This window comes from Larimichthys crocea, chromosome XXII (genome assembly GCF_000972845.2).
Source record: "Larimichthys crocea isolate SSNF chromosome XXII, L_crocea_2.0, whole genome shotgun sequence".
Taxonomy (NCBI): domain Eukaryota; kingdom Metazoa; phylum Chordata; class Actinopteri; family Sciaenidae; genus Larimichthys; species Larimichthys crocea.
Genome location: NC_040032.1, coordinates 12790372 through 12809326, shown reverse-complemented (window position 1 = coordinate 12809326; position 18955 = coordinate 12790372). Strand labels below are relative to the sequence as shown.

The 18955-nt window shown below is 46.8% G+C and overlaps 1 protein-coding gene across 1 annotated transcript in view; it reads left to right on the top strand.

Moving 5' to 3' along the window:
* Positions 1 to 18955, top strand: part of auts2a (activator of transcription and developmental regulator AUTS2 a) — a 393464-nt gene that overhangs the window by 362209 nt on the left and 12300 nt on the right. The window contains exon 8 of the mRNA XM_027273301.1: positions 672 to 720. Coding sequence (XP_027129102.1) covers positions 672 to 720 — 49 coding nt within the window. The remainder of the gene's footprint in view (positions 1 to 671; positions 721 to 18955) is intronic.

Genomic DNA, 18955 nt, shown 5'->3' with positions numbered 1-18955 from the left:
TCCCATGTGCGAGCTTCACGGGTGTTGTCCTGTTTCTTCCCCTCGCAGCTTGTGGTCACTTTATAATTTAATAATAATCCCTAATATTGAAATATAATGAATCTGAGACTTCATATTTTCGCTTTTTATTTTCTAATTCAGCTTTAAATCCCGTTACTGCACATTTTATTCTAACACAGTGTTGCTGTTGGTGCTTTGCTTTGGAGGGGGGGAAACGGATGGAGTTGTTTTGTCGCGGAGCAACAGTGCCATCAAGTGGCCTGAATATGAAAAGCCACTTGTTTTGCTTCAGTCTAATGTCCAATATTGGTTCTGATCATGATGCTCAGGTTACCCAAATAATTCTGGACACGACAGGATGCAGACACTGGATATGTTTTGGCTTAAACGCTTTTTAAATTTGATCCTGAATATGGTCATAGCACAAATCAGCTACAAATTGTCAGATGTATTAAAATCATATCAAATCTTACTGGAGGAAAATGTAGGATTATGCTTGTCATGTTTCATGATTTAAGTGGAGTGATAATTATTTACCATTACCCAAAAAATGTCCTCCCAGAAAAAACTCTCCAGGCGTGTTCGGATGTTCTGCTGGATTATGATACTGCTTCAGGTTTAATGCTTCACTGTACGTTATGTTTCACTCATTCCATTCTCCTCTGTTGCAGGTCTCCGATGCCAGCTCAGAGAAATTTTTCAGCACAGCTGCAGTTAAAGGTACTGACTTTTTTTTTCTGTCTTTCTTTCTACTGTGCTGAAATGTTGTAAACGTGACAGCGCAGGTGTATCGCCGCTCGCCTGGTGGTGTTCATATGTTGAAATGTGTTATTCATCGTCCCAGTGCGGTGATTGTCACGTTTATGTGTGTGCCATTAAAATAATGCATCACATCCATAAGAGCTGCTCCAACAACATCCCAACATTTAGACGTGAGATGAAAATCTCTGCCTGCATTTCATCAAATTGAACCATCGCGATGCGAAAACTCCAAAGGTCATGTCAGCTTTCGTCTTTACATACGCGTGAATGTAACATGTGACGCGACGCGGTGTGCAGTATTTGGCGTAAGAAGTGCTGAGATGCACCAGGATTTGTGCTGCAACCACAGGAGGAGGTTGTACTAATGCTGCAGGGAATGAAGTAAGGGCAGGAGAGGCATCTGTTTATGGCCTCAGTGTGCCAACACCACATGTGACCTCATTATCAAGTCACTAATTTGCTGTTAAAAGCAGCCCCATTTACTCTGGCTCAGGGATAATGGAGGTGCCCCGCGTGAATGGGCATTCCTCTGTAATGGGGGGGAGTTACCACGCAGGGCAGGAGGGAGGCTCTTAGACGAGGGTTATGACCCCTTCAGGGCTGTGGCAGAAATGGGGCCGATTGCTGATGATGGGTTCTTGTTGGTCCTCCCACTCCTTCATCCACCCCCTCTTCCTTGTATCCCTGCACTTTACTCTGCACAGACCCCCGAACACATTTCCCACATTCTGGCCTTTGATTCCCTCCAGGGCTTGATTTGTGGCGTCCATTGGGGTGGCTCAATGGCCATGCTTGACAGGGAGGTTTCCTTTTGAACGTGCTTCTCTGTGGACTGATTTGGTTCCCTTGAAAGGATTAAGGGCCTCTTTGTGCAGCCTAAATCAACAGAGTCCCCCCCCTCTCTCTCTCCTCCTCTATGAAAGGACCTGACTGGGGAAACAGTACACAAAATACGCTTTCTCTCTGCTGCATGATAGTCCACTCTCTTGGCCCCTATTCCCATTTAAATATCCCCTCTTTTCTTCCCTTTTACCATCTCCGTCCCCTCCTCCTCTCCTGCCATATGCTAATGCCTCCCGCTATTGCAAAAGGCAAGTAAAAGAATCCAGGTGCAGGGAGAGCCAAGACCGCTGGTATTTTTATGGCGGGCGGTGTCGAGATTAAAAGAATTGGGTAGGTTTTTGTTGGATGGGGGATTACCATTACTCTAATGCAACCAAACCCCGGCACAAGCAACAGCTCCAACAAAAATGGCGAGAGTTTGTGGGACGATGAGTGTCAATATTTGCCAAGAGGCAGGTGCAGAGCGACTTCATTTGTTTGACGGTGCGAGCGTGCACGTTCTTGTTGGTACACATAAAATGCTTATTGGGCTTTATGGTTCAGCGCAGGGCTGAGAAAACCATGACGAGGCATGATGGTAAAAACAGCTGCCAAACAAAGTAACAGCTAGTTTATTATGTTCTGCAACGAGGGAACAGTCGATGGCTGCGATCCACAGAAGTGAAACTACGACCTGCAGAGCGACTTGCACATGCGACTCATTAGTTTGCAAGTGTTGAAATCTAAAGACAGCAGTGTAAGAACACGGCTTTACTCACAATTCAGAAGGCATAAACACACCAGATATCAAACGCTGGAAGAGAAATACACCGCAAAGCTTGGCAATCCTCTGACAGAGTATATATTATTCTTAGTACCAAAAGCTTCTTTCAGACTCTGTGCCAGATATATTAATAATATTGTGGCTGATTGGAACAAAGGTAAGACATGAATATACCTTAGACCTAATAAGCGTTGAGAGAGCCATTGTAATTCAGCTGCTGATGTGCAGCTTTAGTCATGACTGACTGTTGGCTTTTTTTTCTCTGCAGCAAGACTGAAAAATCAGCCCAGGGCAACCTCAGGTCTCTTTGAAGACTTAGCACTGGTCCCTCATCTTTTAATCTCACAGCCTTCTCACCTACTCAGTAATTACAGTGTATTTTTCATGCTGCCTCAAAAGCCACAGTGTTTCTTTTTCCCTTCTTCTTCTTCTTCTTTCTTTCAGCCCGAGGCCTACACTGCATGTTAAAAAGAAAATCCAACTGATGAGAGTGCGGCTTTTGTGTTTCTCAGACGTTGATTTGTTTTCTTCCCCCTCTTGTGTCAGCTTCACCTCGGGGCCGTTGGTGTCAACTGTGCGCGCTCGTCTAATGCGGAGCTTAAAGTCACCATCACTCTCTTGCTTGCCGTGCTGTTTTTCTCCCTCCTTGCTGCTCACTCTGGGTTCACTTTGCCCAGGAATAGATTTCATTAACTAAGAGTCATTAAATGTTAGCTCTAATTACCACGGTTGTCGATGTGCCTGCAGGTGTCAGCTAGCTAACCTGATTCATTTGCTCTACAGGAGAGTAAGCACCAGGCAGAAAGAAAAAAAAATGTGATGCAGTCTATTGGCCACCAGTGAAATAAACAACTTTTTCCAAAGTGTAAGCTCCTTCCAAGGTGCCATGGGTGGAAATCGGTAACCAAGTCTTATTAAGTCTGTGACTGCAGCCCAGGGAGCAGATTGAAGTGCTGGGTTGCACAGATACTGATGATGACAAACCAGCCGTGTGTCACCACAAAGGCCTGCAGTCAGATCTATCACATGATTAAAGCCGTGTCCCAGGGCAGTAATATCTTGTCACCCGGTTACATTCCCATCCTTTATGATATTGTCAATTCGCAAGCTGTCTCGGAAACTCAGCTAGGTCACTGGAGAGCAGGGACTAAGCTCACTGTGCATTGTTTGTTGAGCATAGCCCCAGCAGCAAGATTAAGATAATGCTGGATGACATTTAAAAAGCTCTGCAGTGCCATTTATCAAGAGTAGGCTCGAAAATGTTCTCATCAGTGAACTGTTGAATCTGGGGTGTGCCTCTATAGATAGCCCATTTAGAATAGAAATTATGCTTTGGACTAAAAAGTGGAAAATACAAGAAGTAAAGCAATAATGAGCGACCATTTTTAATTGACCTGCGTACACTTCATCGTGTACTGAATGAGCACTTGAGGGTTTTTTTTTCCTCTGAGTTCATTTGGGAGATATATTGGAGAAGTTAGTCCCTCATGAGACGTTTCCTGCAGCTGCGTCTACGATGTGAGACCAAGTTCAGTACGGGGGTGAATTGAAGTGCACTGTGTAGTGATTCTGAGTCCCCTCCGCCGCCGCCGCAGCCGCCACCATCCGCCCCGACTCAGCACAACGCTGATTTCACCATGCTTTACTGGAGTTAATGTGAAAATGAAGCGGTGCTACAGCAAGACCCGGGGCTGACGCCAGCGTTGAAGAGCGCCGCTGGTGAAGTGTGTCGAGCTTGAGTGCGTCTGTCACCGGGGGGAGAGAATAATGTGCAATGTGGAAGGTGTAATTTGCAGCGCTGATGGCATTGTTTAAAAAAATAGTGGAAAGAGAAAAGCGGAGGTGAACTTTTGTGGCAGATATCAGAGCTGAAGAGCTCCCTGGATTGTCATAGAGAGCTCTGCTGGCAGCAAAATTGCCTGTGAGCGTATTACTGCTGTGTGGGAGGGAGCTGAGGGCTTGTTTTTCTCTCTCTCTGCCTCATCCTCTCTCTGTTTCCTGAGAGGTGGACTGGTGATATAGCTGTGTGTACTTCCAGGCTTGTGGGGCCGCCACCTGCTGTAATCTCAAGTGATATAGAGAGCAACAATCATGCCACAAATCACCCAGGCAGCTCCCTAACTCATTCAGTGGACTGGAAAGAGAAGGTTGGCCTTTCACAGCACCAGTGTTGGTTTACTGCCCCGGGCTTTCTGCGCTGCCCTCGTGCTGACCTCTGCCGTCTGTGTGGGTTTGTGTGTCAAGAAATCAGGGCTGCCTGTGGAACTTGACCTGATGCGCAGTGGAAAGATGACCTGACTGCCATTGGCCTTTAGTGCGCTCCGAGCGCGGCTGCAGTCAAGGACGGACTCTTTTTCTCTGCCAGAGGTTTGGAGGTCACGGAGAGGTCGCTGCCCCCTCCCTCCAGAGACATAACTGGAATAAAGCAGCGTTGTTGTTTTGGCTTAGACACAAGCTCGATTCAGACGAAGATGCTTCTTTAATATTTAATAACGGTGCATGTTTTGAGTAATAAGAAAGGATTGTGAATGAGGCATCGCTGAAGCAGATTTTCCTCAGTGTTCTTTGCTCCTGTTGGTTTCCCGTCCCCCGCTAGGAGCATTTAAGGTATCTCCCTGGGGTAAAGGAAGCTCAATATCCTGTGCTGCACAGAGAGAAGGACCCCCCTCCTCTCCTTCCCCTCCACGACTGCAACTACAGAGAGAGAGGCTGTATTTCATGACCATGAAAGGGGCCGCTCCAGCTATGCCTCATCTGCTGACACAGCCAAACAAAGGTTAACAAATCAAGGGTAGCACTGGCTGATTTACTGTCTCACTGTTCCAAACAATGGCCCAGCCCCCATGTCTACAGCTCGCATTTACTGTCAGCGGGCAAAGAAATATGGCGGCATTTGCGACTGTACATATTTCAAATTCGCATTTAAATGTTTTTATTGATCAGCTCATTAGTCTCGGTCTCTGCTGCGAAGGGATTAGTCCTTCCAAACTTCTTAGTCTTACTTAAGCATGCGAGTAGGATTTGCACTCTTAATGTACAAAATGTTTTCTCTCAGGCTTTTCAGTCCGATCGAGAGCGCTGCCATGTAAAACGGAGGAAATGTTTGGTTTGCTCAATTCAACAAATCAAAATTCATAATCAAACATCCCCAAAAAAGACTGAAGCAAAGTCTTAAGTGATTGTGTGACTTGGAAAGATTTAGCAATTGGGCTTTTGGTCAAGACAGACCACCATCCATCATGATTAATATCTTCTTTTACGATAGCTTGTGTTTAGTTTTCTTCCTGAGTCACCTGTTGTAGTCTGAACGCATGCATCGGGTCCAGTTATGGATATTTCTTGGCAGTCACCTCGGGTAAATATTGAATGTGTAAACCGCGGGTCTAGTTGGTGCCCACTTGGTAGAAGTTTGTTGATTTGAAGATCAGTTTTAAGGAGATGTTGTGAATGACTCTGTTGGTGCACACACATGCAGCAGTGTGGGCCCGGTCTCCTTCCATCCCCTCAAGCAACACAAAGAGGTCATTGAGAGTTTGTTCCCTGAGTCCCGAGGTTAGAGACTAAGTAAATCCATCCATCTTAATGCACTTATTTCAGCACCAGGAGAGCTGGAGGGAGACTGTGTAAACACTCCTATATCCGACATGCCACGCTAAACCCAAAGAGCCTGGAACCCATCAGGCCAAAATTAAAGGTCTACATCTCAAACACAAACATTTAAATGGGCTGCACTCCAGAGATCAAAGTGAAAGACCTTAGTTTTTCCCGCTGGCCCCCTTGTGTCTGCCACACTGAGATATGTGGCGGTTTAGCGGCCAGTCAGGGTTGAATGGTGTGCAACTGTATACTGTACATGTCTGTTTCTCTGAGGTAACACTCAGTGGCATATTTTATGTTGGTCTAGGTGAAGCAGAAGGATTTATGTAAGCATGCTCAGTTTATTTAGAAATCTGGTTTGGTTACAAAGACAATATTGAGGATTATAATGAGGAATACATAAGATTTCTTTGTCTTTGAAGATTTAAAAAAATGTGTTTTTACGGTAAAATTGTAGTTTTTCCCCTTCAGCTTGGACTAAATCCATTTTTATTTCCCCAATTTTAGATTGACAGTCTTGATAAATTCATAGAGATTCAATGATGCTACAGAACGGTGAAAGTGGATGGCTGGGTGGAGGTGTTGAAAGCACCGGTCTCCTCTTCCCAGGAGAGGTCCTCCCCCCCATCACCATCACCAGCATCCACTGATCCAATGTGACATCAGCCACTCTCCTGCCAACTGTGCAGCATTAACGGGGTCAAAGCACACACACACACACACACACACAAACGCACACACCACTTATCAAGACCCAGCCATTCCCAGTGCACTGTTGGTGTGTTCAGGCCAATTATGCCTGTGTCAGTCTTTGGTCCCCACGGCAGAGGTGACATTGCCAAAGAGGGAGAGAGAGAGAGAGCGGGCCGCCTTAATGAGGCCTCATGGTGGCTTAGAGGTGTGTGTGCACATGAGTGTGTGAGTGCATGCATAACAGCAGGAGCGGCGGCCTGGAATGATCCACCTTTCTATCTTGATCTACCATGTGTGTCTGACAGTCTTTTCCCCTCTCAAGGTCTTCTCCCTCCAGCCATTTCCATCTCGCCGCCTCTCCTAAGCTCTCTGTTTTTAAGCAGCTGCCACCGCCGCCACTGCTGCCTCGTGATGTCATTCTAGCAAACAGATTTTTAGTTCTGGGGAATAACTCGAGGGCCGTGTCCCAGAAATGCAGCATAGCAGCTTTGCAGACACATGTACTAAAAAGGAGATGGGATTAACACAGCGGATGAGATGTTCACTGTGAAACGATTCACCCCGTCGGTGTTGGTGTTGCTTTGAGTAGCACGAAGTCGGATTTCGTCTCGATGAGCATCGATGACCTAAAGTTCATGAAAACACCAAATGGTGGAGAGTATATCTGATGAAACGGTGCCAGACGGCTGTCTACTTTCTGTCAGCTGTGGTGTTTTTTTATTTTTTTATTTGCTAGATTGAAGAGGTCAGGTGAAGGAGGCTTTGTGTTTCCCTCTCCACTCCTGGACTATCAGAGAAGGGTCAGTACTGTGAAGTGAAAGTGTAAACACGGCTTTTAAGAGACACAAAAAGCCGAGAGAGAGAGAGAGACGGAGCATGAGGACTCTGATCAGGACTGATGAAAGCAAGGCTTTAATTGCTCCCACAAGAAAAGAGGTTATCTTTTTCTTTTCCTCTCCTTCTCATCCTCTCTGATTCTCATAAATATGCAGGGCAGAAATAAAGCCCTGATGAGCCGCAGGGCAGATTAGAGAGAGACTACAGAGCAGGATCCTGGTTTGTTAGCAGCAGTTCACAGATCCCCTTGCATGTGTTCCTGCTCTGCACACACACACACACTGTGCCTGGCTGTCATTTTGTCTCAACCCACCTTTTATTACATTTCCACAGGCTACTAACCGCATATGGTCAGGTACGAGGAGTGCTGGGGAAAATGTGACAGGGCCTGTCAGACCTTTAGTGCAACATCGCCCCCTGGTGTTTGGGTGTGATCTCAGAGCAGCGTGGGTGGAGAGGACAGGGTTAAGTTGGTGGGTGGTGGGTGATGTGTGTGTGTGTATAAAGTCATATATTTATCCTGGAAGGGAAATTTTAAAGCATGTGTATTTGATATAAACACAGTGTAACAAACGGCACAATGTTCCATTTTATCACCATTCTTTGGTTCATCATCTCTGGCTTTTTGGTCACTGTTCTTAGAAGCCTGCCCAAACCCATCAACGTCCATCGGACTGTCTCCATCTGCTACAGATTAAGCTGTTGCCGGAGGGGGCTATTTGATTCCGGAGTTCCAGCATCCCCATCGTTTTTTTTTTTCTCTGCACGTCAGGTTTTACTGTAAACACTGTTGTACAAAAACCAAAATCCCAAAAGGAGTTGGTCGTAAACGGGCCGATGCGCTTGTACGGCCTACACGTCTGGTTTAGCTCTTAGTGTGCTTACGGTCTCTGCTGGGCCATTTAGAGGCAAAGCTGGGAAAGCCGTGTTTGGAAGCTCTTTCCGCCCTAAACCCTGCGCTCAGTCAGTGTGCAGTGTGTTGTTGTGATGTATGAATCCCCTGGCCATGCCTGACACTAGCGAGCCTGTCTGAGCCCATGTCTTCACCGAGTAGTAGGCCGTGGACAGAGGCTGCATTGTTCCCCTAAAGTAACCCAAGCTCAGGGCAGCCGCTGCCCAGAGGGGGATATCAAGTTGTTCTCTCCCCACCAACACCACAATCCTAGTTTAAGCTCCGAGGCTTGACGAAGGAGCAGAGAGGCAGCTGACTGTTTGGACGACGGCGCAGTTCAAATAAACAGCTTAAATCCCAACCAGCCTCCCCTACACTAACCCTCCCTCGCCAAGTACTGCAGTCCCCACAGCCATAGCTCATCACGGCGAAGCTTGCCAACAGCTCTCAGCTAATTTGTGGTGTTATTTTGAAAGCCATGTTGATGTGGCCGTGCTGAGGTTTTCCTGAGAAAGAGAAGGGGGCCATGAGCGGAGGGAACAGGGTGAGAACTTGGGCCTGGTTACATCTCAGTGCTTCCCTGTTTGTGAGCGGATGGGTTGGTTTTACTACCACATCGGCTGACCACACAGCATTTCCAGGCGAGGGAAGGAGGGATGAAAGTGGAGTGGAGAGGAGAGGAAAGGCTGCCATTAACAGCTTCGTTTCTGCCCCGGAGTGTCCTGCTAATCCGACTGCAGTGAAACCTGAGCACGGGGGTAATGAGACGGCACTTGACACGCTCGCACACACATGCACGTAGACACATCGGCTGCCTCTGTAGTGCCGGCGAAGATTTAAGGTGAGAAAAGGCTACATGCAAATTGATACTTCACTAGATTTTCAGTAATTTGATCCATGCATTCGAGCTATTACCCTTCTGGAATGAGTTTTTCATATATGTACGTACACTCGGCAGCGCAGGCTGCGTTGAATCTGATCCTTGCAAGCAATCCTGTATGTGTGTATATGTGTAAAACCAGTTGGCCCCATTTGAAAGAGAGTGAAAGAGGCCCAGACTGATGACTCTCTGGGGACAGATTTCTCTTTCCAGCCCTCCATGCCTCTCTCCCCAGTGAAATCACGGTGGTGTCAGTGTGTCAGCTCGAGCTGTCACTCTCTTTATTGCTGCGAGCCAGTTACTCTCGTACTCTGCTTCCTGGCTACAGAGAGAGGAAGGGGGGGAGAGTCATAGCAAGGGAGAGAGACAGAGGGCTTTTTCTACACTTGACACAGCGGAGGAGCACAGCATCAACTCCCCTTGATGCAATCGGAGAGTCTCAAAAGAAGGAAGGGAGACAACCGAGGCTGTCTGTCACCTTAGAGGAGCCAGCTGTACAATTAACAGACAACACCTCCGTCCCCCATGGGTTGGTTTGGTACAGTCCGCTGGGTTTAGCTGACAGGCTGACAGGGTTTCATGGAGGACAGGCCAACACTAAACAGATCCAAACAGGGGGCACAGAGCTGCAGTAAACACACCTCGACAAGGGTGGCATTGGACCTGTTTACTGGTAGAGTTTATGTGTGTGTACGTGTGACAAAGTGTTTATGAGATTGTTTGGATTTTTCTTCTTTTTTAATTTAACGAGCATGTGACTGTAATTGAAATTTAAGCATGTTTGTGCTTGAAGTTTTTGCTTCAACATGCATTGTTCCTCTAAAGCTTCCACTGTGACTGACAAGAAACACATGTTGCAATGTCAGTCGGTGTGTTGTGAAATGCTTGAGTTGTGCTGACGCGCAGCCTGAATTTTTTTTTTTGTGCGTGTGTGTGTTGTTAGATTCCAGTTGCTATTTTCAGATTTAATTATTTTTGCTCCGGCTTAGTGATTCGATACATTAGTTTATGTGCTCGGAGCACATCAGATCATAACCGCCCATCACATATTCACAGCACCCTGTTTTCTTGAAGGATAGGCCCGGAGATTAACTAGTCACATTGGTGCAATGCCACGCAGGAGAAATGAGACACAGCTCCGTTTTCCAGCCTCGAGCAGGAATTGCGAGTGAAAGCAGCTGAGCTTTGCAAGTTACAGAGGTGCACACCACCTTTTTTTTTTGTTTTTTTTTTCAAATGGGAGTCAATGACAGTTTATGCTTTTGACTTGTGGTCTGCAGATGTCTGCATGCAGAATGATGCAAGGACAAGGGATTTAAGGTCATAAAAAAGTAACAGTAACGGTTGTTGTTGTGGGTTCGTAGCATGCACTCGCAGCAAAAAAGTCAGACAAAACCAGTCCCCTAATGACGCCGGGCTTCACTCTGATCTTGAACATATTGTCTAAATTGGCGGTGGTACTGCATGCACACTGCTTTTAGGTTGAATTGGCAAAGAGGGCAGAGGTTTCATGGCTGGCTGAAGAAGTGAGACGCTGGCTGACATGTAAGCCCCCACCGTGAGCCTTTCAGCAGCCCCTACACTCTGTGTGTCTCCCCAAGGAGCAACATTTACACAAAGATCGGCCACCTACCACTTCTCACTCCTCACTAGTGGAGATATCGGGCCCCGCTGAGAAGCCCCATCAGATGGTTTGCGTACATGTGACATGTCTAGGGTCAAATGGTCTGGCTCGTTCCACAGCTGCCTTGTCTCCCGGTGTAGTTTTACACCACTGTGACAGTGTGCGCTGACCAATTGCTGTGGACTGGATGGGTCCTCATTACACGCTGCTGTTATTTCAAAGCCTCAGTGAGCTTCAGCATGACAGCCAAACCTGCAGAGGATCTGTCAGCCGCAGGCAACAAGTGTCCCCCTGAGGGCTGCCTGCACAGGCCCCTGACAGGAGAAATCTGGCCCCTCGGCCAGTTTTCCACCCAACCCCTTCTGGTGGTCACCTGTGCCAGCATGCCCGTCATCGAGTCCCTGACCCAGCTATTCTCCCATTACGTTCCCTCTAGCCTGACCTCACACCCTCAGGGATATATAAAGATTTGTTCTCCAAAGGGGAGCTGGAAATGGGACACCCTGCAGCCACTGATCCCACTAATACATCCTCATGTGCACGTAAAGATGGTGACGGTGTTTTTCAGCGAAGTGGGGGTGGTGTCCAAACATTTAGGCCTCGGGAGCTTTCTAAAGCAGCAGATTTCCCACATGCTGCCGGGGTGAGAAGTGAGCGGAGAGCGTAAGACCCAGAACCAGTTAAGAGCTATTACAGGAGCAGCCGTAATCAGAGCTACCGTGGGTGGACAAGTGTTGTTGCTGTAGCTCTCTTACTAAATGGCTTCATTATGACTCAAGAGAGAGGAGACAGTGCGCATTGGCCCTACCAGACACAGTAAGAATGGAGCACGGATGGATACTAACGAAGGTAGGAGACAGGACGGAGCGAGTTTATTTCCCTTTCTGCCGTTTTCTGCCACGCTTGTATTTCCCTCTTCCGCCTCCGGTTCTTGATTCCACTCTGTTGTACTATAAACATGTGTAAGTGCTTGTTCTCTGTGGTCTGGCAGCCGCTCTTCTATGGCCTCGCATCTGTCAGAAGAGCTCAGTACATTCGGTGGCTTACTAAGCCCAATTACACCAGATTGCTACCATTTCACAGAGGATCACAGTCACAGACAGTCTATCTTAAAAGAGGAGTCAGGGGGTTTATTTCTCGGTTAACCACACACACCATGACATCACTGCATACACACACACACACACTATTTATATTTACATATGCACTTGCTTTGACATCACAACTTGTCATACAAAATTCATAAAGCAAATGAGACAGGCATGAAATATAGATGTTAAAAGGGCGGCTTAACAGCTCTCCCCCCGTCTCCCGCCTGCTTTTGGCCTTTTGCTCAATCACCGCTTGTTAAAGCAGCGGTTTGTGTTACTGTGAGGGGGGATATGAGCACGCTGTGGTATTCTCACTGGAAGACTACACATGTCACGCTCTCGCAGCCAGAATAGTTGGCCTGCTCACCTAACCCCACCGCCCCGTCCCTCCAACCCTTTATTTCTGTTTAGCTTCCCTCTCCCTTTCCCCCACCCCTCGCCCAGCCACCCCTGGGAGTCTAGCACTAATAAAACAGCTCCACTCAAAGACCCTCCACACTGCGGGATGTCCAGCATGTGTAACCCAAAACCCCTCTCGACTCTAGCTTTAGAGAGCTGCTGACATGACGGAGAGTCTGGGAGGGCCAGCAGGGGAGCGTCCATCATTGTCAGGCCCCAGTGACCCGAGCTTCCATCCGGAGCATGTCCAACACGCATGCCTGTGAGCTGTGAACTCTTTGCTGTAAGGCGCTCCGATACTCTGGAGACACGAGGGGTATCACAGAGTGTGGTGTTACTGCTCTTAGAGGAGCTAATGCTGTTAAAGTCTTCAGGGCTGTAGAACGGGAGGGATCAGGAGCTAATAAACTGGAGATTCTCTGGAGGCTCGGCTATGAGATCAGGGAGAAAGCTTCCCCGGCTAAGTTTACCGACACAGGGTTTTAGCTTCTCTGTGAACTGATATCACCGGACCAAAGTGCAAGTCTTGAACCTCCTACTCGACATTGACATGTGTAAATAGCGGGGTTGGCCTTCAGCTTTTAGCATGGAAGGCAAAAAAATGAACCACTTCCTCAGCAAAACTCCAAACTGACAGTTGTGGGTAGGAGAAGTGAATCCCTTGGTTAATGTGCAGACTTTGGCAACAATGGACTGTCTCCACTTTTGGCACCAGAGAAGGGGTATTAGAACATCGGGGATCTCGAAACGCCTTCTAGTCTCACAGACGTGGGAGTTGAGCTCAGATGTCATCCACTAATGTGAACTCCAGGGTATTCCACCGAGCTCCCAGAGAAGGCGGAGAAACGCCGGTGAAGGACAGACTCTCCTGAGCATGTAAAAACTTAAGTTTTACACGGGTAGTGTTCATTGAAGGGCTTTAGATTTGGACTGTAAAGACATAAACACATGGAGAGGGAAAAGGAAAGAGTGGGATACCGTGCGTATTGGCGTAATGGTTCTCTGATACTGAGGCTTTTATGATCGTGTGCAAGTGAGGACGCAGATGAGAGCGGCCTGCTGTTTATTGTTCTCTGTGTGGGAGGGAGATCTGTTAAAGATGTCTGCCATTAATGCGACTGCAGGCTTCATTAAGAACAAATAAACAGAGCCTGGTCCCTCACCAAGGAGCTCTTTGGGGAACATATGCTGTCTAAACCACTCCTGAGGTCAGACCTCTGTCAACACTTGCTGCTCAATTACAACTCTAATTTAGCTGTCAAAAAAAATATGGAAATAGAAGAAGAGCGGTCTTCCCTCTTTGATTAAATTTTTTTTTCAGCGACAAAATGGCTTCCAGACTTAGGCCTGAAGCAAACTTGTCTTTTAAAACGTTCTGCATAATTGGGGACTGTGATTTTTTTGATTTTTTTTTTTTGCAGGAATATCTTATTCAGCCAGCTTCTGAAAGCTCAGCCCGCCACAGAGGGAGATGCTGATTGTAATTAATGTTTACTGAGACATGCAAGATGCAATTTCCAATGAGGGCCACAAATCCTTGTTTCGGCAATGTGAGCTTCAATCGATTCAACTTGAGCAAACAGTCTGCGTCTCTTTGTTTGTTTTTCTGTTTTCTGAGGACGGTTATGAAGGAACGAAGACAAAGTGAGGGGCAGAAAAAGAAACGTAGGCTCCTCCCAAACGACGAGCCCAGCCCAAGCACTTTCATAAAGACAGTCTCTAGACCGAGTTAATCCGTTTATGATTCGACTGGTGTGTGGTAAAAGCTGTTGCCTATGTAAGAGCAATATGATCTGTGAGAGGGTTGGGTATGATTCTGCAGCACAGCAGAGAGCAGGATGGAGAATACAAGACCAAGATAGAGAGAAAGAGTTGTAGTGGTGATAGCGAATAAGTGGAACTTGCCTTGAGGCAACATGTTCCATCCCCTATCACACCGAGATAAATGCCGCCAAGGTACAGCTCTTGGACTGCAAGTCAACAATGTATCGAAGTATATTCCTGTGCTGTAGCAAAATGGTTCCACAGACGGCGAATGTTGCTCGTTCGTTCCACAACTTTAGTCCAGACTGAAATAGTTTGAAAAAACTCAAAGATGGATTGCCGTGAAGTTTTGTTCAGACATTCATTGGCCTTAGAAAGAGGACAAATGACTTCGGTGATCCAATGACCTTTCATCTGGCACCACCGGCAGTTTTTTTACTCAACATCTCGACGATGGATTACCGTGACATTTGGTACAGAAATTCATGTTTCCCAGATGCCGTATCCTAATAAATTCGAAGATCTCCTGAGTTTTTCCTCGAGCATAAATATCTGGATTTGAGTGAAATGTCTCTGCAACAATTGGATGGATTGTCATGAAACTTTGTCCAGATGTTCATATTCCCAACAGGATGAACTGCAATAACCCTGGTCATCCATTATCTTTTTTTATCCAGAGCCATCATCAGCTCAATTGTTTTAATTAATACACTATTTTTGTAGATTTTGTTTAGTGCCAATTAATAAATGTTGTAAATAGGATGGTAAACATACACCTGCTAGAAATCTGCTTCTATGATAACCTTAACACACTGTGCATAAAAAGCCTCCCAAGCTTCTGGCACGGCTGTAGACTCAGTTACAACAGAACCCCAGTTCTCTGCAATTTACCAGCAGTTATTAGTTGTAATATCTAGTGTAACAGCGTGGCACTGGTACAAGACTGATCTGCAGTCAGCACCCAGAGGTTACCTGCCATTGCATCATCTGGTGTCCATAATGCAGAGCAGGCTGCCCGCCCTCCCTCAAATATTAGCACCTGTTTCCTGGATGCTCGTCAACAGTCGTGCAGCTGTCACAGCCTCGCAGCATCCAGTACAGTAAATCTGAAGCTGCCTTCTCTTTGTGACTGTTGACGTGTTGTGAATGGAGATGTTGGAAAATGAAAACAGCTATTGTTCTGGGCGTCATCCGTCATTGTCTTTGGTACTGTCGTGTCTTCAGTTAAAGAAGGCTCAGATTAAATACACAAAATATTCAATATTGGTACATAAAAGACTGGAAGGTTAACAAGATAAACAACCTCCAATATTGACAAAAGCTATTATTTTCGGTTGCCGTTAGTATTTATATATTTTATGATGTATATTTATTCTATATCTTCAGCACAGTTTTGAGGTACTTGTGCTTTATTTAACCTTTTTCCATCATATCGGTTACACAAAAAAAAGACCTCACAAAATCATCATGAATGATCACATTGGTCTTTTATTAGTGCTCCAGTGTTCCTGAAGTTTGACTGTGAGCAACCTCATCTATGAGGCACGTGCATCAACACGTCAGGCTCAAAACCCTCTTTGCATTTCGCCTCCGCTCGTTGCACAACTCTGACGTACACTTGGCGGCAGCGTGGCTCAGCTTTCCATCCCGTGGTTCCTGCTATGTGTTAAGGTTGTTGGTTTTGTGCGATTGGAGCTATGCGACCCCGCCGCCTGGATGAGACCCCATAAATGAGCGCGATGGTTTTAGAATGCGGCGAGGCGCTATTTTGGGGAAGATGGGGACGGACGGGGTGACGGCAAGGAGCAAAGGCTTGGGATGTCGGAGAGGTCTCAACAGCCATCAATCTGTCAGGATGACTTCAGACCCAGGTGTGGGCTGTCATATCCACCCGCACTCACATGATCGAGAGAGAGAGAGATAGTAGTTTTGGCCCGGGGTGCCTGCTAATGTATTTTTCAAAAGGACAGGTGGTGGGCTGTCAGTTGCACTTTAAAAAGATGATGTTGTTGGCGCTTGTTTGTTAATCATTTATATGGGCTAGGATGTATCCAGGGATGACATTGAAATATAATATGCTAAATGAATCCCCTTATGTACTGCAGTAATGACCTAACACCACATTAAACTTCCTAATGCCTTGCATCTCACTTTGCCAGGCCTCCTGTCACTCCCTCTGTGGATCACGGCGCTGTGCAAAGATTGGTTCAAAGAGTTGAGCCGATTGTCTGGCATATGGCTGCGTTGAATCCACACAAAACACCTTGCTGATGAAGGACCATTAACCAGCCGATACACAGGCCTATTAACCCTGCAAACACAATGTGGTTCAGGCAGCACATTAAAAAAAAATGCTCACAGTAAATACAGCTGCATGGTGCTAATGAGCTGCAGGACAGTAACAACAAAGGTGAGAGGAAGAGCGGAGCTTTGCATCGCTTTATATTCAGTCGAGCCAGATCAGAGCCGATCCTAATGATTACGTGCTGCAGTGTGGCTGTAGTGAGATACAGATCAGGAGTGGTAGTGTGTGCAGCTAATGCACTGAGAGTAGGAGATGGCTCACCCTGGGATAATGAGTTATCCCCTTAAGCCCCTTGCTGGGTCCCCTGACATCCAGCCTTAATGAATGGCTTTCCTGCACACACGTACCCAGCTGACCCTCACAAAGGCCTCCTGTACCCCATTCACCTCTTAAATCCGGCCTCTAGCTTTCGCCTCCCTCCCCGACTAACCCACACAGCCAAAGGCCTCACACTCCAATCTAACGCTCCACCGAGCAGCATGGACTAGTTAGAAACGGAAATACCACCAAAAAAAACACGGAGAAACAACAGCAGCTCCATATTTTGAGTAAACCAGGTGGGAATTGCGCTTATTTGTTTCCAGGGATGAAGAAGACTGACAAATGAACCCTCGCGGGAGGGAAGCTGCTGTATACTTCTCTTCTCTTCTTCCCTGCACCACCCGGCCCTTGAGTCTTCATTATGACCAGAATAGACACCTTCTTTTTAGAGTGTTAGCACATTCTCAAAACAAGCCGTGGACCTCGGGGACCGGAGAGGGTGCAGCGGGAGACTGGAGAATTGGGAATTTCTCCTCTCCCCGTCTGCTGCGGTGAAGTTGTTTGCCAGCAGCAGTCTCTATTGACCGGTAATAGCATTTGTAAGTGGAGAAGATTGACATGGATGAGGGAGACGGATTTAAAGGGCTGCTGGGCTTTCTTGTTCATTGATGCACGTCAGTGTTGCAAAGGGATGTGTTTTGTGTCCAGATTACCAAAAAAGATAGAGTTTCCAGTGTGAGGGTTAGTTAGCTTGGAAAATTGCCCCTGTTGCACTTCTTCTTCTCGCGGCTGCCCAAAGACAACTCGCAGAGACTCTTACGAAAGCACTCCAGCCTGGCAAAGTGTGCCTTTTGTCTCCTGACAAGCTGGCAGATGTCCCAGTAAAAGCTCACCCGCACAGAGTAGGAGTCAATAGCTGTTATTGTAGATATTGATTGTGATCTGCATCAGGAATTACCTCCCCTGACCCTTAACTACAATATCACATGCACCTGGGGTTGCTAAATCCTCACTTAGCATTTTAATGCTAATGGACGGAGGTTTTTTTTTGTGTGTGTGTGGAGCCCTGTTATAGCTCAGCCTGCTCCCGGTGGAATAGGTCCGGAGGGAGTAGTGTGTCACAGAGATGGAAGCCCGCTGTGACAGGCTGCAGCTCCGCAGTGCAGGCTGCTCAGCCCTCCTTGAGCCCAGGGGACCTGGGTCCCATCTACACCTCTTTGGCAGGTGAAGGATTTAGCTGGCTTCCCTAAAGGGGGGAGGAGGGAGGGGGGAGAGCCCTCACTCCTGTCCTTAACCCCTCCCCCGGATGCCTAGGGAGAGTTAATTACAGTTTATGTATGCACTGTCATCCCCCATGAGCCTCTCCGCCTCTGGAGCAGCCGAGCTGACTGCTGATGTCTGAGCACTTTGTTCCGTAGGAGGATGGTCCCGGCAGAGAAATACCCTGGACGGAGCTTATTAGCTATTGTTCTGTGTGACTTCGGCATCGTACAGCGGTTATTATTCATTCTTTGAATTAATTCACACTTTTTTTGACATAATGGAGTCCAAACCAGGGCATAAAAAATAAAACCAATCCTCACCGTCTCAGACAGGGAGCTTAACGTGCGCCCCGTCCTTCATGCTACATGCGAAAAGTGAATTAATGAACGCGGTGTTGTTGTCCTGCAGCGTCTTTTTTTTTTTTTTAACGCGCACCAACAGTAATCACTCTCAAGGCATGTTTGCTTTCATGTGGTAAAGAACAAACAGCGGCGTCTCTAAATGTGAATATTATTAAAGCAGGTTTTTATTTGAATAAAGTATTTTCGTGTCTTTGGGAGAAGTGAAAGAGAAGAAAGCAACCTAACACCTGCAAGTATCACTGCAAACTGAGATAGGTACATGCAGAGAAATGACAAAACTGACCATTTAATTTGTCACGCAAATGGAGGTTCTGTCATCGAGGCAGAAAAAAACCCAAAACATAACCTTGAAATAAAGGTGATGTCGTTTTATGTACGATACAAACTGATTTAGCCCGGAGAAGAAAAACACATTTCAGCTGTGTAGTTTTTCCCCAGGGACGCTGTTAAAGGCTGTGTGAAAGGGCCAAGGAACTGGTGCTTGTGCTGGCACAGCTGCAAAACCCCCAGCAGGGCGTGACAGCATGAGAAGGAAGAGCAGGAAAACATGCGTGTCAGTTCGTGGGGCTGTGTCAAATCGAAGCGTACACACACTAATCATGTGCAGAGGAGATGGCAG